Raw genomic sequence first — 27,688 nt, 5'->3', positions numbered from 1 at the left:
ATTCAAGTTCCTTCATTCACTACCATGTGTTACGAGAGGTTACTAGTGCACACACCTATTATTTTGTTCAACGATTATTGTTCCAGCAAGATCCCATGCTTACCAACAAACCAGCCATCGTCACACTTTTCCATCACATCGACGACATCACCTTCCCGAAGTTCCAGCTCATCTTCATTCTGTGGGATGTAGCTATACAGTGCCTGAAATCTGGGGGAAGAGAAAACGTCCCAAACTATAGTGTTAGAATCTAGAAATTCACGGTAGTGCACGGTAGTGTAGTGGCTAGCGTAACGCTATTACAGCACCAGCGACCCGGGTTCAATTCCGGCCGCTGTCTGTAAGGAGTTTGTCCGTTCTCCCCGTGTCTGCGTGGGTTTCCTTTGGGTGCTCTGGTTTCCTCCCACATTCCAAAGACATACGGGTTAGGAAGCTGTGGGCATGCTATGTTGGCGCCGGAAGTGTCGCGACACTTGCGGGCTGCCCCCAGAACACTCCACGCAAGGATGCATTTCACTGTGTGTTTTGATGTACATGTGACTGATAAAGAAATCTTGTCTTGTCTTGTCAAATTATTGAAAAGACAGGGATGACCCATTGGACTATGTGATAACTGCAGACACGCACAACTGTCCCCCCTCTGATATTTCGCCCCTCTGAGCCGATACAGAAAGATATTCAGAGATGTGTGGGTGGATGCTCCTCTCCCTGATGTTTTGGGGCACACACAAGCTCGCATGACTGCATCCAACATCATTAGTGACACAATCAACTCTACCCACCCCACACCACTCAGCTCTCCAACATTCCGCCTCACACTATGCTATCCCATCGCCCCACCGTTCCACCAAACTTTCTTCCTGAAATCCCTTCTCTTACAATTAGGTCTGTTTCATCCCCTCGCCCACCTCATCCCACTGAAATGCAGCTCAGAACTTAGCTTCCTGATGGTTAGAATCATTTGCCTTCCACATTGGGAAGCCCGCTCAGCTTGGCAGCTTCGAACAACATTGTAAAGCAATAGACATCACAGAGAAAGTGTGGGTGGGTGGGAGGAGGGAGAGGAAGAAGGGGGCTGGAGAAGGCAAAGAGAAAGAAAAGGAGTTGTTACAGAATTCTGGGTACGAGGTCCCAGTCCGTCAAGGTATACATAAAACTTTACACAAGTCTGACATGAAGTCATGTTCCTCACTGAACCAACTGGGCTATTTGCCTTTTCGCTTTTTTTAGAGCGCTGTTGAAAAGAATACCTTCAGGTGCACGAGCCTCCACCCACTGATATATTCCTCAACTTGTTAGTCCCTTGTGTTTATCCAGCTTCCTCTTCCAAACATCACTGTAATTTGCCACAATTGCCCCTTGTGTGGAGAGCCACACTCTCACTACTGTCCAGGTAAAGAGGTTTCAGTCCTATCCATGTGCATTTATTGCTGACCACCTCTATGTCCAGTCCCAAGTTCCAACCTCCACATCTCTAAGGTGAAGGGGTTTGAAGGGGTAAAGTGCAGAAAATGCATAATGGTAAAATAAAGCTGCTTCTTTTTAAAATGATGCTTTACTTTCCCTGCCCTAATTTCCTGTTGTCCTAAATTTCCAGCTCCCATTTTTTCCCCTTGAGATGTTGACTCCTGCTTGGATAGAGTTCCCCTTTCAAACTTAACCAAGGGATCATCGTTCGTGCATGTATGTGTCGAGTAGCCTGGCATCACCCTGAACTATCTCGGTAGCACGTGCTTCGAGAACTTAGTGTGCTTCACCACTCGTGGCCCCCCTTTCTCTTATAATCCATCGTATTTGTCTGAGCCTTTAGTTTCCCCCTTTAGCTCATTCTCAATTCTCCTCCAATTAAGCTGCGAAGCTCTTCGGGATTTCTTATGTTATAGGTCATAGAAGTATAGTAATGCAGTGCAGAAACAGGCCCTACTTGTCCATGGCAACCAAAATGCCCATCTAAGCCAGTCCCATTTGCCCACGTTTGTCCCATATCTCTCTAAACCTTTCCTATCCACGTACCTGTCCAAATGCCTTTTAAATGTTGTTATTGTACCTGCCTCAACCACTCTCTCTGGTAGTTCGTTCCACATACACTCTGCGTGAAGAAGCTGTCCCTCAGGTCCCCTTTAAGTCTCCCCCCTCTCACCTTAAACCAATGCCCTCTCGTTTTTGATTCCTTTTCCCCGGGAATAAGACTGTGTGCACTCACTCTACCTGATGTTGTACAAAGACACGTTGTTTGTTGCTGTGAGGCAGAGAATATAACCTAATTCTGAATCCACACACTTCAAAGCATCAGGATCATAATCCGGATTAAGACCATTACTTAACCATAGTCAACTCTCCCGCCTGTTTGAACCTGCTGAATCCAATGGCAATAGCTCCCCAGCCTAAAGCAGCAAACCCGAGATAATTTGCATCAGCAGGGTCACTGTGCCACTGGGTGACCACTGGTGGTGGTCTGGTTTGTTACAGGAGGAATATGGATTGAAAGCTTGGATACTTACAGGGTAGTTGGAGTTTGGCTCCGCTCAAGGCTGCTCCCTCGCTGCTGCCCCTGAGGTTGGTGAGAAATGATGAAAGACTGTTTACTGTCATGGGGAGACACCTTGTGCCGAGAGTGAAGTGGGTGAGAAAGGTTACTGCAGTAATGAACAGACTTTTCTGCAATGTTCATGATCTCATTGCAGACTGTCTCCTGTCAGTTGGACCATCCGAGAGCACCGAGGCACAAGTGAACAAGAGGAAAGAGACAAGAGGGGTGGGGGGGTGGGGGGTGCATTCCAAACACATCGTGGGATTCCAGCAAGTTACAGGAAGTCGGAGATCCGGGAAGTCGCAGTGGTGCAGAGTAATCCAGAGGCAAGCATGAAAAAACAGGCAAGGTATAGAAGAAGCACAGATTTAATTTCAGGATTAAAAAGTGCAGCACAAAGATGCAGCAGTTAGTATTTAAAAACAAAAACTATTAATAATCATGCATGCTATCAGTAAATTATTTATATTTAAGTAGAATCCATGCTCTCATCGTTCATAAACCAACAACCAAGTCATTACCTCACCACTAACATCTACCATTTAAAGCTGTCACTGCTGCCCAGACGTAGTCTATGTATATTACCAGCGTTAGTTCAGTACAATGGCTTTTAAGTTTTGAAAAGCCCTGCCATGTGATTTGGATCTTACCACGTAGCTCTTTTCGGACTCTGTGAGATCTGGTCCTCGCAATGAATGAGAAGGCTGTGGTCATCAGGCAAATTATAAGGGAAAAATTGCAGCATGTGTTATTGGCTTCACACAGGCGATACGAAGGCTACCAGCATTATTTAACAATGACATACTTCATAAGCTAAACAGCAGGGGAAGGACATGGAGACAGCACAGAAATAGCACAGTGAAGGATTGCCAGCATTTATTAGCATTCTATGACAATGAGAGTAGATCAAAATCAAAATGACAAGGGATGAAAGTGAAAAGCTCAGAGAAAGAGATGAGATATATGTGGAGGAGTCGATTCCTTCGGGAAATATTACAGATGCTTAAATACAAAAATATATCCAATTTGTACTTTACACTCATTCCCTGTTCAATATTCCCCATTGTGCATTAGGCAATTCACACATTCATTCCCTGTGTCCTAGACATTACCCTTTACCACAGAACTGGTTACTGAAGAGGACACAAGCCTGCTTCCCATCACCCAGAATGTCCCATTCTCTCCTTGTATTAGGTTGGAGGCAGAGGAAAGTTGGGCGGAACCTTTATAAAACACGACTGGAATATTATATTCAGTTTTGGTCACCTCATTACAGGAAGGATGCAAAGGCATTTGAGGGGGTCTGGGAAAAATATCTAAGCATGGTTCCTGGGACGAGGAACTACAGTTACAAGAATGGATTAGAGAGACTAAGATGGTTTCCTTAGAGAAGGCTGAGGGGAGATTTGATAAACCATATAAAATAATGAGGAGCTGGACAGAGTTATGGCGGGAGGCTGCTCCCATTGAAGGTGTTGACGATGAGGTCACAGGCACAAAATAAAGGAGAAATGAATTAAGAGTGAGATGAGAAAACTTTTTTTTGTGCACCGTGTGCGGTTGGAACGTGGTTAGGACATCATGGCCTTCAGAAGGGAAAGGATAAATTGTATTGTGGGGAAAATATTTGCAAGGAAGGTCTGCCGGTTGGTTGAAACTAGAAAGATGCTCTGGTGGAGCGCTGGCATAGACAAGATGGGTCGAACAGCCTCCTTTTATGATACTATACCATCAGCATGCCAGCACACTGATACAGGGTCTCGACCTGAAACATCAACCATCCCTCTGCCTCCACAGATGCTCCTCAATCCGCTGAGTTCCACCAGCACTTTGTTTTTACTCCACATTCCAGCATATGCAGTCTCTTGTGTTTCCATAATACCACCTACTATTACGAAGAGGAGGGAAGTTATTGCCAGGATTCCTCGTTTATCCCTTAGCCGATTTTACTAATGAACAGATAAAACTGCTCAATATCTCATTGCTGTTTGTGGGATCTGGCTGTGTACAAAATGGCTTCCATTGCTTTCTGCATAACTATGTCCAAATGTACCGCACAGGCTACAAAACTCTTTGGGACACACTGAGAGCATGTTAAATGTATAACCATTTCCTTTACAATGGACACAGCTAGGTGTTGGGGTGATTTGGATTGTCACAGCCGTACTGAGGGTAACATTTACACATGAAGGTACGTCCCTGCTGAGGTCACTGGAACGTTATGATTCAAACCCTCCCCGAGTGTGGCACTGCCACAGTTCAGCAAAGAACCCCCATGGAGAAGTGGCAACCTGGGTCTTGCTGGAGTCCGTTCGGGGCCACCAGCTGATCCACCAAACCTAAGGTGAGCTCTGGAGCAACAAACAATCTGCTGGAAGAACTCAGTGGGTCGAGCAGCAACTGTTCAATTTCCTGATGTGGGGTCTCGACCCAAAACGTCGACAATTCCTTTCCCACCACAGATGCTGCTCGACCCGCTGAGTTCCTCCAGCAGATTGTTTGTTGCTCCAGGTTCCAGCATCTGCAGTTTCGTGTGTCTCTCATGGGAGACATGAATGGCAATCCTGAGAGGTTTGATTGGACCTCAGCACAATCCGGCAGCTTCCTCTTTCTCCTATCCCAAACCACGACCACACAAGCAGTACTGCTGAAGCTGAAAAAGCTCTTTGGGATGTGCTGAGGTCAGGGAAGGCACTACAGAAATGCAGCAGATAACAATGAAGTACCTCACAATCTCCCCACTGTGCACCTCACAATCTACCACTGCCAACTAGAGCAGCAACAAATGACATGGAGACTTACCACAAGAGAAGCAGAATTCAGGGTATTAACTGGAGAATCAGAGAACACAACTGGACTCCTGGCAAACCTTCCTCCAATGCCGCTGTCACTTCTTGAGTTAGGCTGATGGCACAAGAGACACAGATTAATCTGAATATTTCTCACGAGAGGCCAGCGTGAGTTTGAGAGAGAACGAGTGTGAAAGAACAGCAGTGAGTTTACGAGATAACAGGTGTAAGAGAGGAAAACACATGAGAAGCAGTTGGGAGAGGGAGTGACAGTGAAGGAGAGAAGGAGATGGACGGTGAACACGAAGGAGGGAATCAGTAGAGGTACAACGGGGTAGTAAGTCAACGATAGAGGCACACAGGGAGGTAGCAAGCAGTGAAGACGTAAAGCAGGTACACGGAAGTGAGAGTGCTGGTGAACCGGTGATGAGATGGAGAAGGGAACTAGAGGGGGAATGAGGTGGGGGCATCTGGAAAGAGTGTGGCTAGGTTGTGGGCAAACACTCCTACAGGTTTCATGCAATGGCGTTTTCCAGACGAGTTCCAGAACAGGTTCCAGAGACCAGGCACATTCCTGCACACACATCCAGGGTGGCAAGACCCCTTGTTAGTTGGAGAGCAAAGTGAGGCAATGTGGACTGCGGAAGTCACCAAGACATCGTGGACATGAGAAGATGCAACTAAAAGCCTTCTCTCCCACAGGTGCCATTATCCACTCGTCCGTCAGACCACAGCAGTACATGGACATGCCTGGCACAGCAATGGTGTGCTTGCAAAGGTCCCAGGGTTGCCCGGAATAGTCCAGGGTTGTCTGGACAGCTCTGGGAATTGAAGATTAATCCATGAACACAGCAGTGAAGGGCACCAGAAGAAATCCTCAAGGTTTAAAAACTATTTTCTGAGAATGGGTCGGTGCGTTGGCAAACGGTGAGAAGTGAAGCTGTTCAGTGAGGCAGCTGGACGTCACGTGACAGGAGTAAATCCAACCCGCTGACAATCCGAGTGAAGAGATCGATGTTGAACAGTGGGAAATGTTCAGGGGTAGGGGCAAAGTGTAGTGTGGGGGGAGAAAGGGGTCCGGGGAGAAGGGGTGGGAGGAGATCAGTGGTGGGAGGGATGGAGATGGGACGGAAGGGATGGGAGAGATGGAGGGAGGAGGAGGAGGAGGAATAAAAATCCACTGAAAACCAACAACCAGGCTCTTCAACATTGCCAGCTGGCTGCTGCCACTGATACAACACGGGGGCAGCAGCAATGGATTCTCCTGCTTGGTCGAGGTTTCAAAGATTGGCTGGCATTTATTGACCACCCCCACCAGGTCACTTCCGAGGGCAGACGCACTGGTGGGTCTGCAGTCACATTCGGGCCGGGATGGACAAACGCAACGCACTTCCAACCTGCAAGGATGTGATTAACTTCCACAAGTGTGGCAGTGGGATTCACACTGTACCTCTGCCCATTGCCCAAGCTTCGGGAATAATGTCCAGTTAATTAAACAAAGAGTTTCCTTGGAACTGGGTTAATTTGTTGGGTGTTGCCATGCCGTGTTTCACACACAGGATACACAGGAGATGCAGTCTACACACACCACCATGCTGCAGGTACCTTCTCCATTGGCTCTGCTGGCTGCCTGCTCTCTCCATGCACAATCCTTAGGAGCTCCTTGGACAGCGCACACTCCCCGACAGCTGTGGTGGGGAGTTTTTCCTCTTTTGCCTTCCTGCACGTGCCCAGGTCAAGACTACCCGGACTTTGTTCTCTGATAGTCAGAGGATCCTCTCTCTCGCATCTCCTGCTCGTTGCAGCGGTGAAATTACTGGCCGTGTTCACTGGTCTTGAGCCAGATCTGGGAAGTGAGGCTAATGGAGAGGACGAGGTATAACCACCAAAGTTGGGAGTGGGTGTGTTTTGAACCTGCTCCCAAATACTTTGAGCAGATTGCTGAGACCGGGCTGGAGGCTGGGGCAGTTGTCCAGGGGAAGGTGTTGTATCTCCAGATACGTTACTGCGAGCAGGGCTGCTCGGGAGCAGAGTGTTGATCGCCGTCGAGTCTCTGTCGGAGGAGAAGCTTTCAGGAAGAGGAGGCAGTGGAGGGGTAGTGAGAGGAGTGTGGCTTGGGGACACGCCCATAGTCAGTGAGATCCAGTCGGAAGTGACAGCTTGTAAATCTGGAGAGAGCACTCTACGGTAGTGAGGTAGAGGGGACGGAGGAAGAGGAGGAGATGGTGTAGGGCGAGCAGAATTACCAGAGAACTTCAAACAAAAAAAAGAGAAGAGAAAGACATGAATCGCTAGATACAGGGGAAGAGGTAACGAAAGGTCAGTAAAAAGGCACAAACAGGTAAAATGAAGCAAGCAGAGAACTGCAAGCTGCCAGGCTGGAAACCGGGTCCTGGAGCGTGGTCCGTTCCGGTGCCCAGAGACTTAAACTCCGGGTTGGATGGAAGGAAATGGAGTACCCTCCATTTCCAGATCCTTTCAAGTCTCTCAGGTAATGTGACCAGGGGCTTCCCAGTCACGGGCTAATCCAGGAGAGCATTACAACCCCACAGGCCTACGGCCGGTCTCAGGCAGAACACTCCCCAGTGCATCCAGCCCAAACCCACCCCATCCCGAGGGTCGGAAGTGTTGTGATACCAGACTCTAGCCTGGAACACTGAGTTGGATCTCCTTGGGTGGCAACATCTACTTCCTGGCGCATGCTGCCTTTTGCAAACTGCGTCCCTGCTTGGACAAACCCCTCACCTACCCTCCATCTTCTCGGCCTTGTGCCCACCCTCCACTCCCACATGGACGCAAGCACCTGAATCTTCTGATCTCCCTGGACTCAAGTATCTACAACCCTCCAATGCTCTAACTTGCTGATCGAGGCCTCTGTGGTAGCCAATCACTGCACCTGCCCTCCCTCCTCCTGGGCCTCGATCAGGTCTTCCATCCCCAGGTCCCGACTCCCAGCCCTGTCCCTCCCACGGGCCTGCCCTTGGTTCCTGACAATACACTACCCTCTGCTCACTCCTCAGTGTATCCCCGATCAGTGGTGCTTGGCGTCGTGGGCACTGCTGGGATTAGGCAGCAGGACAAGTGAGACGGTGGCTGGTGAGCTCCGTGCCACCACATACCGCACCGTGTTCACACGCAGTGGCAGCACCAGTAACAGTTCGAACAACATTCCTGGAGTCACACAGCATGGACGCAGACCCTTTGGCCCATCGAGTCCACCTGACCAGCAAGTATTCATTTACAATGATCCCATTTTATTCCCCCTTACACTCCCATCAATTCCTCCCAGATTCCACTACTCACCTACACACCAGGGGCAATTTTCAGCAGATAATTAACCCATCAACATCCTGGGGATGTGGGAGGGAACTGCAACACCCGGGGGAAACAGAGAGAGCCCAAGGTCAGGATTGAACCTGCGTCTCTGGTGCGGTAAAGCAGCAGCTCCATGTTGCACCGCTGTGCTGCTCAATGTCCCAGGTGAAATACTTCATGTTTGAAGGCACTATTGTTCCTTCATCACACACTGGATAATGTTGTTGCTATTTCAAGAGCATCCACGTCATCTGGGCCCCCAGGTAAACTCGCCGCTCTCTGGTGAGTGCTGATTGGTGTTCTCTGCACAGGCAGCAACCGGTCACTCCTCTGTCAGCTGAGACAGTGAATGGCATCAGACTGCTTGACCACAACAGCATCCCCACCGGATCAGCCAGCGGGAGTTGAGGACTCCGATCAACAACGGGAGCCCTGGACAGATTTCACCCTCCTGCCTTGCTCAGAGACGATAGTTGTTCTCAGTCGGTTTCTTTGTTCATGTACTCTTCAATGACCCATATACAGAGAAGGATTACAGGGACAGTAAGGTTGAACACACCCTCTCTGCCCACTGTTCAATTAAAGCCAGACATTAGCAGAAGGGAGCCAGAGGGAGCTCCTCTTCCCACCTCCACTGGTGCCCACCTTGAATTGGCCATAACACACCTCTCTGGCTCAAGCTGCAGTGGCACTTTGTGAATCACAGAACCATACAGCACAGAGACGGGCCTTCAGCCCAGCTCACCCGTTCTCACTGTGATGCCCATCTACTCTAATCCCATTCCCCCACGTTACGTCCGTATCCCTCTGTACCTTTCCTATCCAAGTACCTGTTCAAATGCCTTTTAAATATTATAATTGTATCTGCCTCCACCACCTCTGCTGGCAGCTCGTTCCAGATAACCGCTGCCCTCTGTGTGAAAAACTTTAAATTTCTCCTATCTCACCATAAACCTGTGCCCTCTGGTTCTAGCCTCTGCTAACCTGGGGAAAAAGACCCTGACTATCTGTCCTATCTATGGCCCCCATAGTTTTATAAACCTCTATAAGGTCACGCCCCCAGCTTCCTACATTCCAGTGAGAATAAACCCAGCCCATCCAATCTCTCCTTATAACTACAACGTATATCACCAAGAAGAGGGGATATGGTCAAAAAACACAAGGGAGGGTTAATGGTGGAGGGAAGGGGAGGGTTTGGGGCTGTGAGTTGTGTCTGGTTTGGTCCTTGGTGGAGCTATAAATAGCTTGTGTACAAAGATGAAGGGATATTGGGCGCCAGTTTCCAGGCCACACATTTAGCACTGGATGTAATACAAACATTTAACAGCAGGTGGTGCTGAGAGCTCACGTCGAGGGGAGGACTACCTGTGGGGAACTTGCTGAGCTGTGGCCAGAGGAGTAAGAGCCCGGAGGGTCCGGATAGTCGACTGCATTCTTCACCCTTGGTCTTTTAATCACCTCCACGTACGTGACGGGGAAGATGCCTTGCCGGTTTGTGCCCGAGATTTTGCCCTCGAACCAGTTTTCATCAACTCTTCTCACCAGTGTGACTCGCTCCCCCTGGAGAGAAGGAAGGAATAACCATCAGATAGGATCCACAGACACCCACTTAGTCCAGCCTGGAGCCAGCTTCTTCCCAGCCTCAACGTGTCCCCTCACCCCTCTCCCTCCACCTTCCCCTGAACTGGTCAAAGCCACTCTCATCCATTGCCTGTGGCATCTGACTCGGGATCAGAGCAGCAACACTCCTCGCTAACTTCATGAAAACATTCGAGGTCTGGCAGAGGAAATCTGATGGAATGTTCCTAAACATGCGATGGATGCTGGTGTTTGCAAACAAACTTTGTACGTTATTGGAAAAGGGGACTTTGTCTCAGAACAGGTTCAGGAGCTGCAGCAAGGACTGAAGGTCCCAACATTGCACCTCAGTCAAAACCTTCCCGAGCTCTCAACGTCGCACCAGCAGGACTTGAGCTACCACATGATCTGTCCGACTGAGTTTGACAAAGGCTACCTTCAGCTTCTGGAGTCGACAGGAAACATTCAGGAGTGAATCAGTCAGTCCACGGATAGGACAGCTCCTTGAGATCAAGGTCAATCTGCTTCCACGCCAGTTCGGCAGGACCCGATGGGTGGCTGATGGGGCCAATGTGGGACCTGCAGACTCTTACACAGATGGGGCAGGAGGTGCCTGACGGGCCTGGGTGGGTGGTCTGTGTGCTCCTTCCGACAAGTACAGATCGGGAAACTGAGGTTCTCAATAACATCCTGAACACTCCTTCTCCACCTTGAGTGGTAATCAGCCAGGAGACAGGGTGGTTGTTGCAATTCGTCAACTCAAGGTGATTCTGAGGACCTCCTTGAATCTGATCTTTTGTCCACCTGGTGATCTCTTCTCAGGACAGAGTTTGGAATTGAACGTCTGCTTTGGGAGTCTGGGGTTGAGCATCCGAATTACATGGCCTGCCCAATGTAACTGACAGATGATAACCGGCGCCTCGTTACGGAGACATTGGCTGGGGAAAGGACACAGGAAGGGATAGATCTACAGGACAAATGTATAGCGAGCCGATCGGCTGACACAGTGTAGTGTTCTGTAAGGTCAGGAGATGAACATGAACCAGGAAGCAACAAGTCATCAGGTGACTCAGAGACTTGGGTGCAGATCCAAGGCACATCCAAGTCAGTGTGCTGCACCTTCAGGTGAGATGTTAAACAGAGCCCTGTCCAGGCTAATGTTCATCCTACAACCAATGTCTAAGAGCAGAGCTTACAACAGAAAATGCTGGAAATACTTGGCGGGTCAGGCAGCATCTTTGAAGAGGGAAGCAGCTAATGTTTCAGGTTAATGCAAGGTTATTGACCTGAACAGTAAAATCGCCGGCATTTTCTGTTTTTATTTCAGACTTCCAGCATCTGTGGCCTTGTGCTTGTATGCTGAGTATCTGGTCCTTATAACAACTGGTCGCTTTGTGCAGTTTAACTGCTGCGTTACTCCCACTACATCGGTGCCGATGTGATCAAAACCCTTGCATCCCTCCCCATACATGAGACAACTGCATTCTGAGAGGATTTCTTGTGATTGTCACCTCTGTTGTCTGTATTACTTGCAAATGTTCAAGGTTGCTCTAACGGGGATCTTATGATGTAGAAGGAGGCCATTCAGCCCAATGAGTCTATGCTAGCTCTCAGAGCAAGCCCATTCCTCCATCCACTAATGGGGTGGGGTTGCTGTAGTGTAAAAGGTCATGGCTGTCATGTGACCGTGACAACACTGACCCCTCTGGTTGGGATGACACCATTGAGCACATGGCCGAAAGTGACACCACTGTCAATCAAGGTTTGGCCCCACCCCATTAGGTAAACACCTTTGTCCTTGCTGGACCACTTGGATTGGTCTTTGCGAGCACCTTTGTCCTGGGCACACCTACCACTGGCCTGTTTAAACACCTTTGTCCTTGCTGGACCACCCAGCCCCCCAGCAGTATAAAAGTGCTCCATGTTTGGTTTTCTCTCGCTCAGTCTCCGAGGATGTTGAGGTGAGCTGTGCACTAATTCAGGGCAGTTAGTTAAGGATTCCTGAGACCAAAGAGCCAATGTTTGTCCAGAATCAGGGTGTCCAAACATTGTATTGTTTATTCCTTGATAATTTGTACCCAGTTATTTTGTGTGTGTGTGTGTGTGTGTGTGTGTGTACCTCACCCCGTTGTGATTCCCTTCACATTCGTGATCTCCTGCTTGAGAGTGTGTGAGCGTGCATCTGTTCCCATTCTGTCCCCGCGTTTGTCTTTGTTAATAAACCATTTTTATATTACAAAGACTGTGTCCAGAGTTCCTCTCCCGTTAAGACATCAAAGAACCGTTTCACACAACAGTTGCGCCGCTTCCTACCTTTCTGAAAGACATCTCCACATGTGTGTCGCCGGTGAAATTAAAGCGGGCCACAGCTTCTCCGTATTCCAGCACCTGAAGAGGTGGGGCCTTTTTCGGTTGAGCTCGCTCCGTTGGAGGAAGCAGCTGTAAGGAGGAAGGTCCAGATTAACGCGGGTCAGCTGAAGCTCAGACATGCAGGGTCCAATCCCAGCACAGGCTGCCTTACCTCGATGTACGACCTGGGGAAGATGCCAACACGCCCATGGTGCTCCCCCTCATACCAATTCTGATCTATCTGCCTGTAGATGTAGACAATATCTCCCTTCTGGAATGGCAGCTCCCTACAGACAAACAGGACTGCAGTTAGTGTGCAGAGGGGCAAACAGCCAACCTGACCATATCTGAAAGCAACAACGTCCAGTAGCTTGAATATACCTGGATCTGGGCGTGGTAATTGGTTTATTATTGACACACCTACCAAGATACAGTGAAAAGCTTTGTTTGCATGCAGATCATTCCCTACACAAGTACACTGAGGTAGTACAAAAGGAGAAAAGAAAATAGAATGCAGAATATAGTGTTACCATTACAGAGAAAGTGCAGTGCAGGCAGACAATAAGGTGCAAGGGCCATTACGAGGTAGACCTGGAGATCAAGAGTTCGTCTTTATCTGATAATAGATCTGTTCAAGAGTCTTATAACAGCAGGACGGAAGCTGTCCTTGAGCCTGGTGGTACGTGTTCTCAATCTGCCACTCGACGGGAGAGGGGAGAAGAGAGAATGTCCGGGGTGGGAAGAGTCCTTATGCCGGCTGCTTTCCCAAGGCAGTGGGAAGTGTAAACTGAGTCAGAGGAGGGGTTTGTGTGATGGGCTGGGCTGCACTGGGGTGCCCTGTGGCCTACTGAGTGATGTACTTTCTGGAAGAACAGCAAGCCTCACTGACCCAGAAGCAGAGGGGACGGATCCGTGGTCTGTGTGGAAAATGTAGAGGAGGAATCCCAGCTTTCCCTCCTCGTGATCCGTGAGCTCCAGTCTCTGCTTTGGGAGTGAAGCAATTGGGAACAGAAGATCCAGTCCCACAGTGAGTGGGGAGACCCAGCTGGCTGAGACGCCAGTTTGCAGGAAACCTTTGGTACCATTCCAGTTTAATAAGGAGCAATAAGATCTGGGATCCTGCACTGATAACTGGCCTGCAACAAAGGGAGGATATCGTTGGGAATTTTGGGACTGGGATGCGAATGGAGACTCACAGGGGCTGTCATTAATAAATGACTTGGATCAGTCAAGAGTATTTGAGCAAAGGTGTTAATCGACTGTATATTTTGTAGCTGGAGTCAAGAAGCAGCAGGGAAGGTGAGCACGGGTACGAAAGATGCTGCCGTAGACCATCTGATAGGAGGATCAGCTAAAGATGACGCAAACTCCAGGGAATGCAAGCCGAACGGGTTTTGTTTTTCCACAACTAAAATTACTGGATCTGATCCCAAAACAGCCAGAACCTTGTTGTGGATTGTCCAGTTGATGCACATTTTTGGAATAGATGGAATGTTGGAAAGGTCTGATTAAAGACACAGGCATCATTAGGTCGATTGACAAATTGAAGACGACAGACTGGGTACGTGTTGATAGAGAGCGAGAGAGAGGGATACCGTGGGACACCGAGGGACCATTGTGGAGAAATGCAGACCGTTTCTGAGACGGGGGGGGGAGGGGAGTGGTTGTGCAGACTGACTGAGTTCGGAATGGGCTGCAGTGGGCCCCAAGTGTCCTCAGAGTGCGAGACTGAGACAAGGAACAACCCTGGGCCCTGCGTCTCATCCACTCTGGTGCTGGACAGAGCCCAAGTTCAAGTGGAGGACCAGGCTCAGCACTCTTCCCCCACAGCCAGATCTACCAGCTCACTGTGTGATCTGCAGGAGGGTCGCACCGTCCCTCATGAACACAGAGCAGAGAATGATTTCGTTGGCAAACTCTTAACTTCCTGTTTAAAAGGCCTCACCCCATCATCTGAGAATGGTTTTACTGTAACAAAAGTGGTTTACAATTCTGCCCTATCAAGGCTCTGGGAAGTGTGTGGGACACCTACTGATGGTAACTCTGAACCATGTCCAGGTTGAACATCTTATGGCTCTGGCCGTAAGGGCTCTGAGAAGCTTGATTCAATTTCACATTGCAATAAAACTACTTTAAACTTGATACTAAGGTATTAAACACACAGGCACAATATGCAAAATGCCCTCTATTGACGTATTTAACTAATGGAAAGTTGTACGTTCCTCCAGCATCTACGTGGTGCTGTTGCATTTCTGATCGAAGTAAAACCTTTGAACTCACTTCAGAGTCTGGGCCTTGAAGTCAAACTTGGCTCTGGCAGGCAGCATCTGGAAGGGGAGAAGGTGGCACAGATTAACCACACAGCCAATGCTCAGAAAGATCTTTCAACCTTGTTCACCTTTTGAGCAACACGGTTAATGAAATGGTTAGTGCAATGGATTTCAAAATAATTGCAAAAATAAGAAAGTTGGCATCATTTCACAGGGTAAAACCACACACTCGCTGCATTCTCGAGCAGAACCACGGTCACGCCAAGCAGGCTAATAGTAACCTTGACAAGTACAAGCCCACAATGGAATACTTAATCCAAAACTTCATCAATTAATTCCCGCAGGTGCTCAGTAATTACACCCTTGAGATATACGGCTTTTGTTTGATAGATCCTACAAAAAACAAAATGGGGGCGAGATGGGTCAGCAGCCCTTTGGGGCTGGCCTATTAGTCAATGAGATCGAGGCTGATCATCTTCCCCAGCCCCACCTTACTGCCACATCCATTACCTCCCACTGATGTGTTCATACACCTCTTGGGCTTCAATCTCCTTGATGATTCAGCACAATGAGGACCTCGCTGCTCTCTGGGTTGGCAAGCCTAAAGGTTCACATGCTCATGAGTGAAGACATTTCTCTCTTCCCCCACACCTAAAGAGTCAACCTCTTAACCTGGGACTAGGCCTCTTGGCCCCGGACTCTCCAGCCTGAGCAAACAATCACTCAGCAGCCATTTACTTGTGTCAATCTCTCCAACCTATTCAACAGATCAAAAACTTACTGAGGCATGTTACAGATGGACAAATGGAAAATGGGTAATTGAGCTTAGGATGGGATTGGGAAGGGTGGAGGCGAGGGATCAAAAGATTAGTCTGAGGTGGAGGTAAGTTGCTTCACACCCTTGCCGAAGAGCTGATGTGCAAGGGAAACTATTGTAAGTATCAGAGCAACAAGCATCACATTAATCCCAATCTGTCAGACCCTCCACAGGCTGAGACAGCCAGTGCTATCTGAACAGTTCATCAGTCTTCCATTCTGGCATGTCCTACATTGCACTAGAACTGATCCCCTGGTCCAGTGTGGGTCTGGATGGGTCTGGATATGTCTGGCATCAGCATCCTCCACCAAGAGCTCTTCAGGAGAGTAGTTCAAATCCTTCCTGCCCTCTGGTCCACAGATGCAAGTGCACATACGTGCAGACAAATAACGTGCACTCCTTACCACATGAATACTCAATGGAGCACTCCACATAACACACCTGATACGTTAACTGATTCTCTCCCCACAGATCCTGCCTGACCTGCTGAGGGTTTCCAGCATTTAGTTCTTGTAACACACACATGTGCAGTTCATGTGTGTAAATGCCACTTTATATGCATGCGTGGGTGCCTGAGTAGTGCAGCTAATAGAACTGCTGCCTCACAGCCACAGTGGCCTTGGGTGCAGTCTGTATGGAGTTTGCACGTTCTCTCTGTGGTTGCTGGGTTTCTTGCAGGTGCTCTGGTTTTCTCCCACATCCCAAAGACACGTGGATTGATAGGTTAATTGGCCACTGTGAATTCCCCCTAATGTGTACGTCAGTGGTAGAATCTGTGGGGAGTTGATCTGAATGTGAGGAGGATAAACGTGGGGGAATGTGGGGGGTGGCATGATAGTGTAGCGGTTAGCGTAACGCTATTACAGTGCCGGTGACCTGGGTTCGATTCCCGCCGCTGTCTGTAAGGAGTTTGTACGTTCTCCCCGTGTCTGTGTGGGTTTCCTTCGGGTGCTCCGGTTTCATAGAATCATAGAGCAGTACAGCATAATACAGGCCCTTTGGCCCACAATGTTGTGCCAACCTTTAAACCTCGCCTAAGACCATCTAACCCCTTCCTCCCACATATCCCTCTATTTTAAATTCCTCCATATGCTTACCTAGCAATCTCTCGAATTTGACCAATGTACCTGCCTCCACCACCACCCCAGGCAGCGCATTCCATGCCCCAACCACTCTCTGGGTAAAAAACCTTCTTCTGACATCTCCCTTGAACTTCCCACCCTTTACTTTAAAGCCATGCCCTCTTGTATTGAGCATTGGTGCCCTGGAAGAGAGGCGCTGGCTGTCTACTCTATCTATTCCTCCCACATTCCAAAGACGTACGGGTTAGAAAGTTGTGGACATGCTACGTTGGCGCTGGAAATGTGGTGACACTTGCGGGCTGTCCCCAGAACACTCTCAGTAATGCAAAAAGACGCATCTCACTGTGTGTTTCGATGTACATGTGACTAATAAATAAATATCTTATCTTAAATTGGGATGAGCACAGGAATAGGGTTGGTTGGTGCTTGATGGTTGGTGTGGACTTGATGGGCTGAAGGGCCTGTTTCCCTGCGATATGACTATGACACAAATGTACTGAGTCACACCAATAGAGTCATTCACATTCATGTACAAATACACTCGTTCTCTCATGGGTGTGAGCAGAGGATGGCCTAGTGCAGGAACCCTCCACAATACTGAAGTATGTCACCTGACTGCTCCCTTGGCTGAGATCAAGCTGCAAATTCAGCAGAGCTCCATGAATCCCAGCTGTGATCCTCCCCACCAGCACTACACAGGGCAGAGTAGTTATAAACTGGGAACATATATTACTAGTAGCCCTCCTGGTCCTTTGGTTGGAAGGTAACACACTAAAGAATGCAGGGGTTAATGAGAGAAATACAGAATCAAAACCCAGGGGTTGTAAAATTCTGAAGTTTCAGGGAAATGTCTGAATCGACCAATTTCATGATGAAATATCAGTAATAACAAAGTGAAAACCCTCTTTGTGCCATTGTCCTATCAACACATTCATTCCACCATTTTATAGGCCAAGTTGCTGGCACTTGTAGTTTTTCAGATTACTAGAATTAATTCTACATAAACAAACAGAAAATATCAGAGAAAAATATAAATTGACACAAAGCAGCAGCTTCAAAACCAATAAAAGCAAATATATAAAATGTAATAATTGTCACAAGGGAATGGATTTTAAGTTAATGCTTTTTAAGCTGTTAACAATTCTGAACAGGGATTCCTCCTCTGTCGTGTACACTAAAATAACTAACATTCAATTTCAGAAGTGAAGATCAAAGCACAAGTTTACTTCAGCTTGTGCTTCGGGCACAGAACAGAGGCAAGGAATCTGCCCTGGAGTGTTTTGGCAGCAATATCATGTGGTATTAAGAGACAGGAAAGGGTGGCAGACCCTGACACCAACCCCTCTGGCAGTGACAGACCCTGACATTAAACCCACTGGTAGAGAGAGCATCAATACCAACCCCTCTGGGAAGGTACCAGCACTGACACCTATCACTCTGGGAGCAAGGGAGGGGGGCAGTAGGAGGGAGGGAGGGGAGGGAGGGGAGAGAGGGGAGGTACTGATACCAATCTTTGGACCAGCTCTTTTGCTGATGGACCTCTCTGGGGGTGATGGGAATGTCCAGCTTGTGCTCACTCAGCACCGTACGGCCTCTCACAGACCAAGGTTCTCAATTCCATCACCAGCCTGTGTCAAGTCTGATTCCACAGGCATTGGCTTGGTCACATTGACTTCAGTGCCATTGGCCCATGATGAAGGCAAGAGTGGCGTACTCTGGTGCCTATCCTGTAATCCCTACACTGTGAGCACTGCGATTGGATGGGCTGTGACTTGGCGATGATGCCTTACACGGTCAAATTCCTGGCCAATGTCTGGTTTCACATGTATGGGAATTACCAGAAAACAGGTGTCAGGGTGAGCGCATAAAAGAAATGGGAAAAAATGCAAAGGGCAAGAAAGCAGACTGATATTAATGATAGGTGTAGCTGTTAGTTGCACTGCTTCCCAAACCAGCCACACAGAATCCTGTGACTTTGCAAAACCTGGTGAAGCCACATCCTCCTCCAACCCACTCTCCCAAGCACAACCCACGAAGTAATGGGACTGGCAGGGCACACAGGTACATCAGCAGACTTTTCAGTGGAGAAGAATAAAAGGCAGTGTAAGTACGGGGTCAGAAGGATTGAAAAGTCCACACCACACACACACACACACACACACACACACACACACACACACACACACACACACACACACACACACACACACACACACACACACACACACACACACACACACACACACACACAAAATTCAGCCACAAGGGTGAACTGTGAGGCGGTTTTAATCATGCCGGGTTCCCAACTAAGAAGCATTAGCCCACACTCCATCACGGTAAGGCTGTTATTGCAGGGTTAGTTCTTATACGTCACAGAAAGCCAGACATTGAACAGCACAGTATAGAGAAGGTGGCAGGTACTGCTTTGGGTCAAGTTGAGCACTGAGGTAAGTAGAACCGACCTCTGACCCTGATCTCCTCCTTGCTGCCTCGTCTATGTCAAGGAGGTCCCCAAATCTCTCATTAGTGATAAACTGGTGATGTGTAAGAGCGATCCCCGTGTGCCTCCTGGCTGCAATATCAGCTTCCTCTTGTTCTCGTTTAAGTCGTCTCTGCTCTTCTAACAGTCTCTGTTAGAAAATTGCACAAAATGGGATCATAAAAAGACCTCCTTCTGCTGATTTCAAAGAGAAAAAAAGCCAAATTTTCTTGTCAAAAAAGTTCAAACACATTTAAAATGTTGTGATGGTGCAGATGTTTAGAATCTGGCTTCAATAAAGATTATGAGCAACATGAGGTTTTCAGATGAGACCCATGAACCTGTTACAATGCTCATTTATGGTTTATCGACTGGAATACACAGACTGATAGGAACTGCTTTGTATGGAGGTTAGTGAAAAACAGGATTAATGGAGCGCTTTAACGAGAGCATGATCTGGCACAAACAGAAACAACAGTCATATTGAAACAGGGCGCAGATTGGACAGCATTCCCACAGAGCCCGGGAATTTACAGGCCACCCCAGTTTAAAGCATAGCTACCGCTTTTGACCCAAGCGGTGGGAAACCGGTGAAACATCAGTGACAAAGCCTCCAAATGAAAAGATGAGAGATTCAGTGAGATACGTTCACCAACTGGCCAGCTCCAGCACATTTAACACAGGGCTTATGGCAATGGCATGCAGTTCTGGTGCAGTGAGGGGAGTGTGAACAACACAAGCCCATTCCTATTAGTTCAAGTAGTTTCCTACTGGGAAAAGTGCCAATTAACTAGTGCATAGAAGCTGGTTGATAAAGACCAAAGTCCGTACGGTTCTGGTAGTCACACGATGCCGAGAATGGTGTGACTGACTAATTGTAACAATCACTCTGCAACAGACTAAAGAATGCCTCAAGGTCTCCTTTTCCAAGCCTGCTATTCTTCCCGCATATCATGTCTGAAATTACCCAAATGATGGATCCCAAAATGTAGTTTCCTGAAACACCTCTTTCTAATTCCTGACTTGAAATTTAGTAGCAACAATCTACAGTTCACACAGGACTTCGAGTGAAGTGAAACAGCTGAAGATACTGAACAGGAGCATTGGCAGACAAAACCTGATGCAGTCAGACATACATCGGGACAGATGTTCAGTGTCTTGGCCAACACCGCTGGTTTCAGAGGAGGAATGAGAAGCAAGGTTTTAGGAAGGGGATTCCAGAGCCTGGGGCCGAGGTGTGAAAATCTCAGCTACCAAAGGCAGAATGGTTGAAATTTGGAGTGTTCCATAAGTCATGACTGGAGGTGCACAGGATCGAGTCTGAGACCTTTACAGCACAGAAGCAGGCCTTTTGGCCCACCACGTCCCTGCCAATCTATTTGCCCATCTATAGTAATCCCATTTGCCTGCACTATATCCATACAGTATCCTTCTATGCCTTACCTAATGAATTGCATGTCTAAGTGTCTCTTAAATGTAGTGACTGTATCTGACTCCACTGGCGACACATTCCAGAGATCACCCACTCGCTGTGTAAGAAACCTATGCCTCAAATCCTCTTTAAAACTCCTTCCCCTCACTTTAAACTTATGGTCTCTTGCTTTTGAAACACCTACCCTGGGAAAAAGATTCTGACTCTCTACCCTATCTATGCCTTTCTCAATTTTATAAACTTTATCAGGTCTTCCCTCAGCCTCCGATGCTCCAAGGAAAACCACGCAAGTTTGTCCAACCTCTCCTTATAGCTCATAACCTCTAATCCAGGCAGCATTATGGTGAACCTCTTCTGCACCCTCTCTAAAGCCTCCACATCCTTCCTGCAATGGGGTGACCAGAACAGCACACAAGGCTCCAAGTTAAACATTCCACCCATTGCTCTACCTAGACTAACCTGTTTTCTCTCTTTCTCAGTTCTGATGAAGGGTCTCAGACCTGAAACGTTAACTGGAGACACAGGAGACTGCAGATGCTGGAACCTGGAGCAAAAAACAAACTACCGGAGAAATCTGCAGGTCAGGCAACATCTCGACTCAAAACGTCGACTATCGCTCTGCCTCCACAGATGCTGCCTTACCCGGTAAGTTCATCAGCAGTTTGTTTTTTGATGAAACATCAACTGTTTCTCTTTCCACGGATGCCGCCTGACCTGATGAGATTTTCCAGCATTTTGTTTTTATTACGTCATAGCTGGTCAAGGCAACCACCCGACTTTTCAATTTTATCCCTTTCTTTTATGCAATTTAATTTGAAATTAAAAGATGATCTGAAATTGTTTAATTTAATTACGGGAATACACTTCAGTTGACTTTCCACTTTTTGTAAAGCCTGATTCTAATTTTCAGTTACTTGCTTAAGTGGGCAGAGACCATGGAAGAAACGCACTCTTGTCTTTTATTCTGCTTGTAAAGAAATAGGGAAGGACAAGGAGAATGCTACAATGCACTGCGGCTGTCAGTTCTTGTCTAACCCAATGTCAAGTACATCAAGTTTACAGAGAAAGATCCAATTGAACAGGACAACATTCATTTCAGCTAAAAAAATACCCTCTAATAAAGATCAAGATATTGGAGATGGAGTGATAGGTTTCTTCTATGAATTGAGATTGAACTGAATTAAATTTAATAGCCTTAAACTACATAAGTAAAGAGAAACTTCCAAGGGCAGGATGGGCGGTGGCCAGAGAACCAAACTTAGGAAAGGATGAGGAGACATCTTCATGCATCGTGATGATCCAGGCGGGAGTTGGGATGAGAGGGGGAAGGTACCACTGGAGGTCCTGTCAGAGCCTTGAGGTGTTTAGGAGCAAGAGCTAACACTTCCAGGAAAGAGAGGCAAACTTAAACCAAATGGAAAAAGAACTGGAGGTGAAAAGAGAAGAGCCCTTTCCACCGTGAATTGTGATGGTCTGGAGTACACTGTAGAACAGGGTGGCAGAAGCAGATTTGACAGAATCTTCCAGAATGGATAAAGAGAAAGCACTGCAGTAATCTGAAAGAAAAACAACAGAAAATGCTGGAAACTGTCTGCAGGTCAGGGAGCATCTGTGGAGAGAGAAACAGTTAATGTTTCAGGTCAAAGAGCTTTCATCAGAGCTGGAAAAAGCCCATTGGCCTGGAACATGAAGTGTTACTCCGTCCACGTATGCTGCCTTCAAACACAACTGGTCATGTACTGGGAAAGGTAAAACGTCTGCAGGTCTATGGGGAATGGATAACTCCTTCAGTGTAGCTAGGGATATGATGGGTTGAACAATATGTTCTGTGGTCCTGTGAGTACATTTTATTGGAACGATGGCCCCAGTTAGTGTTTGTATCGCTATGTGTTCTATGCTTATTTATCATTGTTATGTATAGATTAACTATGTTTAATAAACACAGTTCTGAAGGATGCAGTGCAATCTTGTAGGTAATCACTGTTGAGTTAAGGTTTTGAATCTGTTGAGTGAGTGCATCCCAGCATTAAGTAGACTGTGTGATCAGCCCTTGCTCCCAGTGACACATTGGCAGCCGTCAACTCCCACTGAGGCACCAGTGTCACAAACCAGTCTGCTATCATGGTCCTCACAGTCAGAGAGCAGCAGGATACCACATGCCTCTGCGATAGAGGCTCAGGACAGATTCAGTGTCACTCTGTGGAGCTGTGCAAGGGACATCACATATGCAAGAGACTCACTCAGTGCACATTGCAAACTGTCTTAAAATAAATCCATAAACATGATGTGGAAGAATTATAATCAATTAATATACAAGCTGAAGTGGTTATCAAGTTGAACATTGATTGTCTACCCACAAATAAGTTGAAATGAAAATAACACCTCCCTCTTCAAACTTAACATTAAAAAAATCACTGTAAGCAGAACAAACATTATATTGGCTCTGTGAACAATTATGGTTCGTTATTTTTTTGCCCTCACACCAGAACATTTACTTATTGGGGACCCACCTCTTTATCCTCCTGGCGACGACGGCAGATTTCCTCAGGGGTCTCCATGCGCTCGATCGGGGCGGACAGTCTCAGAGAGTCTGATTCTACTCGAAGACAACACAAAGCACCGTTAATCCACTCATGTCCCCAACAATATGACAGCTTAAGTTGAAGAGACAGGAAAATTTCCAAGGTGCAGTAGCAGATTTAATTCTGTTGTGAATGGGTTGAAAAGACAAAGCGACCTTAGCAGTCCACCAATCAGAATGAATTATTATTTCAGCAGGCTGATGCTGGAAGATTGATGAGACGTACAAGCTGGAAAAGTGCAACCATTTGAAAATTGTCAGGAACCACCTCAAATAACACTCCTCACTGATTTGCACAAGATTAGCTACAAAACATTGGGTCTCAGCTCATGATTCACTGGTACATCACAGGAATCACGTTAACCATCACCGGAGGCCTTGGAACTACCCAACAACTATCTCCCCTTGGCTTGGCTCTCTTTCTTGGACATGCTGACTCTTGCTAAAATGCACTTCGAGACCCTGGCAGGTCTACAGCTGCAGTACTGCCTTCTCACTCGACCCCGGCCTTTCTTCATCAGTGTTGACCAAGGCCCTAACATCTGTTGGGGCGGAGGAAGGGATGTAAAATGGAGGGGTGAAGCACCAGCCTGCCAAAATTGCTTTGCCAACCTACATCACCACCCACTCACAGCAACAATCTGCTGGAGGAACTCAGCGTGCCGAGCAGCATCTGTGGGAGGAAAGGAATTGTCGATGTTTCAGGTCGAAACCAGTCCTGATGTAGGATTTCGAGCCGAAACATCGACAATTCCTTCTCCCTCCACAGATGCTGCTCGACCTGCTGAGTTCCTCCAGCGGATTGTTTGTTGCTCCAGATTCCAGCGTCTGCGGTCTCGTGTGTCTCCACTCTCTCATTCCTCCATTGATCTGTACTTGCTGCCCATTTGTATCCAACATTCAAGGATCCAATTAAAATAAGGCACAGGAGAATGCGGTAAAAGGGAATAACCAGTAATGACAGGCCCAGTAAAACATCAGTTTTAAAATTCTTATCCTTAATCTCTCACTGTCTAGTTCCTTCACTATTGCAGTAACCTCCAACTTTCCTGGAACTGTGCTCCTCTATTCCAGGTCTCTGGAGGTTCCCAGTTTCCTTCACCCACTTTCAACAGGTGTGGATTCAGTGACCCATGTCCAACCCCGTGCAATTCTCTCCCTAAACCTTTCCCCATCTCTACTGCTCTTAAGATTATTGCTTAATGGAACTATCTCTTGGACCAAGCATTCAAACAACAATCCTAATTTGTGTCTCAATGGTAGATTTTGACTAACAACCCTCCTGCAATGTGGCTGCTTTTAATCGTAAAGCCAATACAAAATATTAGCTGACTTTGGGCAAACAAGCTACCAAATGGTGAACCCCAATGGTCCTTGTGGGTGTGTCATTGTGTCTGTAGGAGGGTCTACGTCAGCCTACATATGTATTAAGTTCGCATGTAACAGCATGGACTGTATGACCAATGAGAATGAGCACCTTGTATAACTCAATGTATTGAGAATGAGGGTATGATTCAGTATACACAGGTGTGTGGGACTGTAAAGTGTGTGTGTGTGTGTGTGTGTGTGTGTGTGTGTGTGTGTGTGTGTGTGTGTGTGTGTGTGTGTGTGTGAGTGAGTGAGTGTGTGTGTGAGAGAGAGAGAGAGAGAGAGAGAGAGAGAGAGAGAGAGAGAGAGAGAGAGAGAGAGAGAGAGAGAGAGACTGAGTGTGTCTATGTTCGGGAGACCATTTCAGCTGACAATCTTTTTTGATGACTACAGATGCCTTAATCATCAGTTTCAGACAGACTTACTAATGCTTCCATGCCAGCATTTTGTAAACTGGTAGTCTGTGACCTTGACACAAGATCCCTCCGTAATTACTGGGCAAACAGGCCACAGACAGTCAATAACCAATGTCCCGAGGCTTATGGTGAAACGTCAAACAGAGAGGGAAAGAACAGACTCCAAGGAGAACTAACGTCACTGACTACAGAAATAAAGATCACAAGCTGGGACTTGTGGGTTAGTGGGGAGGGTGTTGGAGCAGAGACACAGTGGGAGAGTGCAACAGACAGTGTTGGTGAATTACTGGAAAGTCCACCTTGAGGATACATCCCAAGTTCACTGTGCCGACTGTTGTTTGGGTCGACCCCATCGAGCACACACAAATACGCACGGCTCCCACTGGCAGATCCCTTTGAGAGATCAGGCTGCAAGATGCCGTTACCCCGGCATTGTCCAGTTACAGCCGAGGGTCTCAGTGTTTTCACGACACGAAAAGAAGTTGTGCGCATGGGATGCGATGGTTTGGTATTGGACAATGGCCCCTGTGCGACAGGGTTATCAAGAGGACTTCCTATCTTGTGGTCTACCTCGGTCTGGCTGGATGAGTCCACGTACGTTAAAGGGTTTCGGACCCTGTGCAGGAAGGGCTTTTTAAGTCTGAAAGGCCTTGGGCTCAGGAGGTAGAGGTTTCTGGAGAGAGGGGGTGGGAGATGTTGCATGGTCGATGGGGGGTCTGCGGTCTGTCCCTCCTGCTTGAGGAGAGCAATGAAGCCAGTGCCAGAGGTGAGACAGGCTCCTTGGTGTTGGGCTGCTGTGTGTGTGTTGACAGATTGGCATGTGCTGGTACAGCTATCGGCTGACATCCTGGAAAGGCAGTCGAGCTCGATGTCAGGGCGAGGAGACAGTGACTTGGTGACCACAACTTCACTGAGCTCAGACGCCACCTCCTCCACCTCACTGCCAGAGGCTGAAGCTCTGTGGATGGTAATCTGAACGTCAGGTTCGGCCTTCTCACACTGCCGGGCCGGGAGGTCCAAGAGAGATTCGGCTGATTGTGTCAACTGCATGAATGACGTGGAGAGAGATGGCACTGGGCTCCTGACTGATGTTGAGCTGCTGCTCAGATCCAGTGAAGGCATCGATCGGGACCTCTGGATTATCTGCTCAAACTGGCTGACTCTTGAGGACACTGAACATCTCGGGAAACTGTCTGACTCTTCCTGACCCGTGTTCTGCTCATCCTGGACCGTCGGACTGCATTCAAGCCGAATCGCCACATCTCTCACAGAAGCGGCGGAACCTGCTCCCTGAGGCCTCGAATGGCTCATCTGGTGCATGTTCTGTTGCAGTTTGATGAAACGGGCTGCATCGTCAACAAAGCCATTGGGAACTGGGCATCTCCTTGCAATGGTGGCTGACTTCTGCAGTCTTCTGTCACCACTCAAACAAAGAGAAGGCTCCTGTGTCCCTTTGAGCAAGAGAGACTCAAAGCTTCGCCCAGTCTCTTTCATCACGACTCCCCTGTCGTTGAGCAGGCAGTTAACACTGAGGAGGTTCTCACAGCTCTGGGCTTTCTGTGGAGAGGCACCCTCTCTATCCTGGGTTGGAATGTTGTTTACAGGTAGCATGGGTCTGAATTTTGAGGGAAGGATTTCAGAAATGCAGGCTTTTGCTGCTGATAGGGACTTCTGAGCTTTACATTTATAGCCTAGCACATAACTAGAGTTAACTGCTGTACTATTAATTGGAGTAGTTGAAATGCTGTGGCCAATCGCACCTTTAAAATCCACTGGCAAGCGTGCAGAACAACAGAACAAACACAAATGTTAGAATAAAACGTGTTAGTAAACCACTTTACACACATCCACACCATTTCACGATCGTCAACGGATGAAGGTCAGCAGAGGGACGATGGAACCTCTCTGATCGCTGCACAGTGTCTGGTGAATGCACTGGGCAGCCAGAGTGACACTAGTGTCTGGTGTGACATTCAACAGCAACTCTCAGGATTCACATCCTGAATGCAACCGGTCGCACAGCTATCATCTCATTCAAAGGAAACTGCAGTTGTTGACTGCAAGTGAAGCCAACATTAGCAAACTAAAAAACATGATTGTTGAAAGATCAAAAGGTAACCCAAATATAGACCTATCCACCCTACCTAACCTGGTACCAAGCTCTAGGGCTCCATTTACACTGCTGGCTAAATTGATCCCACATCAATCTCTTCTGGCACGGCCAGATGCAGGCCCACATGCTCAGTGCCAACCCCGCTGGACATGGGTCAACAATCCAGCACCACACGGCAGTGCCACTTCAGGATGGGACGATGGGAAATGGGAATTGCCAGACTGATGACAATTGGGATGACTCGAGGTGATTCCGGAGAAAAAAACTAGAGCAAAGGAAACACATTTACCTTGCTGCCAACAAAGTGTTACCCTTGACCTGGAAGAGAAGTAGAATCGTACAGCACAGGAATGGGCCCTTTGGCCCACCAAGTCCATGCCGACCTTTTTACCCATCTACACTCTCATTTGCCCGCATTAGGTCCGTATCCGTCTATGCCTTGCCTATTTAAGTATTTCTCTAAATGTCTCTTTAAGGCTGGGACTGTACCTGACTCCACCACCTCCTCTGGCAGCACGTTCCAGATACCAACCACTCTCTGGGTAAAAAAAAAACGTACCCCTCAGATC

General features: G+C 47.7%; 1 protein-coding gene across 44 annotated transcripts in view; it reads right to left on the bottom strand.

The window, feature by feature from the left end:
- LOC127584774 (sorbin and SH3 domain-containing protein 1) overlaps window positions 1-27,688 on the bottom strand; it is a 345,097-nt gene that overhangs the window by 6,439 nt on the left and 310,970 nt on the right. For 33 of the 44 annotated variants that reach the window (XM_052041712.1, XM_052041726.1, XM_052041714.1 and 30 more), the window contains one exon: window positions 24,959-26,778. In XM_052041712.1, coding sequence (XP_051897672.1) covers window positions 25,130-26,778 — 1,649 coding nt within the window. In that variant the 3' untranslated portion in view covers window positions 24,959-25,129. Of the gene's footprint in view, window positions 1-103; window positions 211-2,501; window positions 2,693-3,180; window positions 3,235-5,332; window positions 5,435-9,999; window positions 10,195-12,525; window positions 12,652-12,733; window positions 12,849-14,841; window positions 14,889-19,192; window positions 19,361-23,151; window positions 23,238-24,958; window positions 26,779-27,688 lie in introns of those variants that run through there. The other 11 variants (XM_052041739.1, XM_052041749.1, XM_052041748.1 and 8 more) reach the window with 5 other exon arrangements.

Source organism: Pristis pectinata, chromosome 30, assembly GCF_009764475.1.
Source record: "Pristis pectinata isolate sPriPec2 chromosome 30, sPriPec2.1.pri, whole genome shotgun sequence".
Lineage (NCBI taxonomy): Eukaryota > Metazoa > Chordata > Chondrichthyes > Rhinopristiformes > Pristidae > Pristis > Pristis pectinata.
This window is presented reverse-complemented; position numbering and strand designations above follow the sequence as displayed.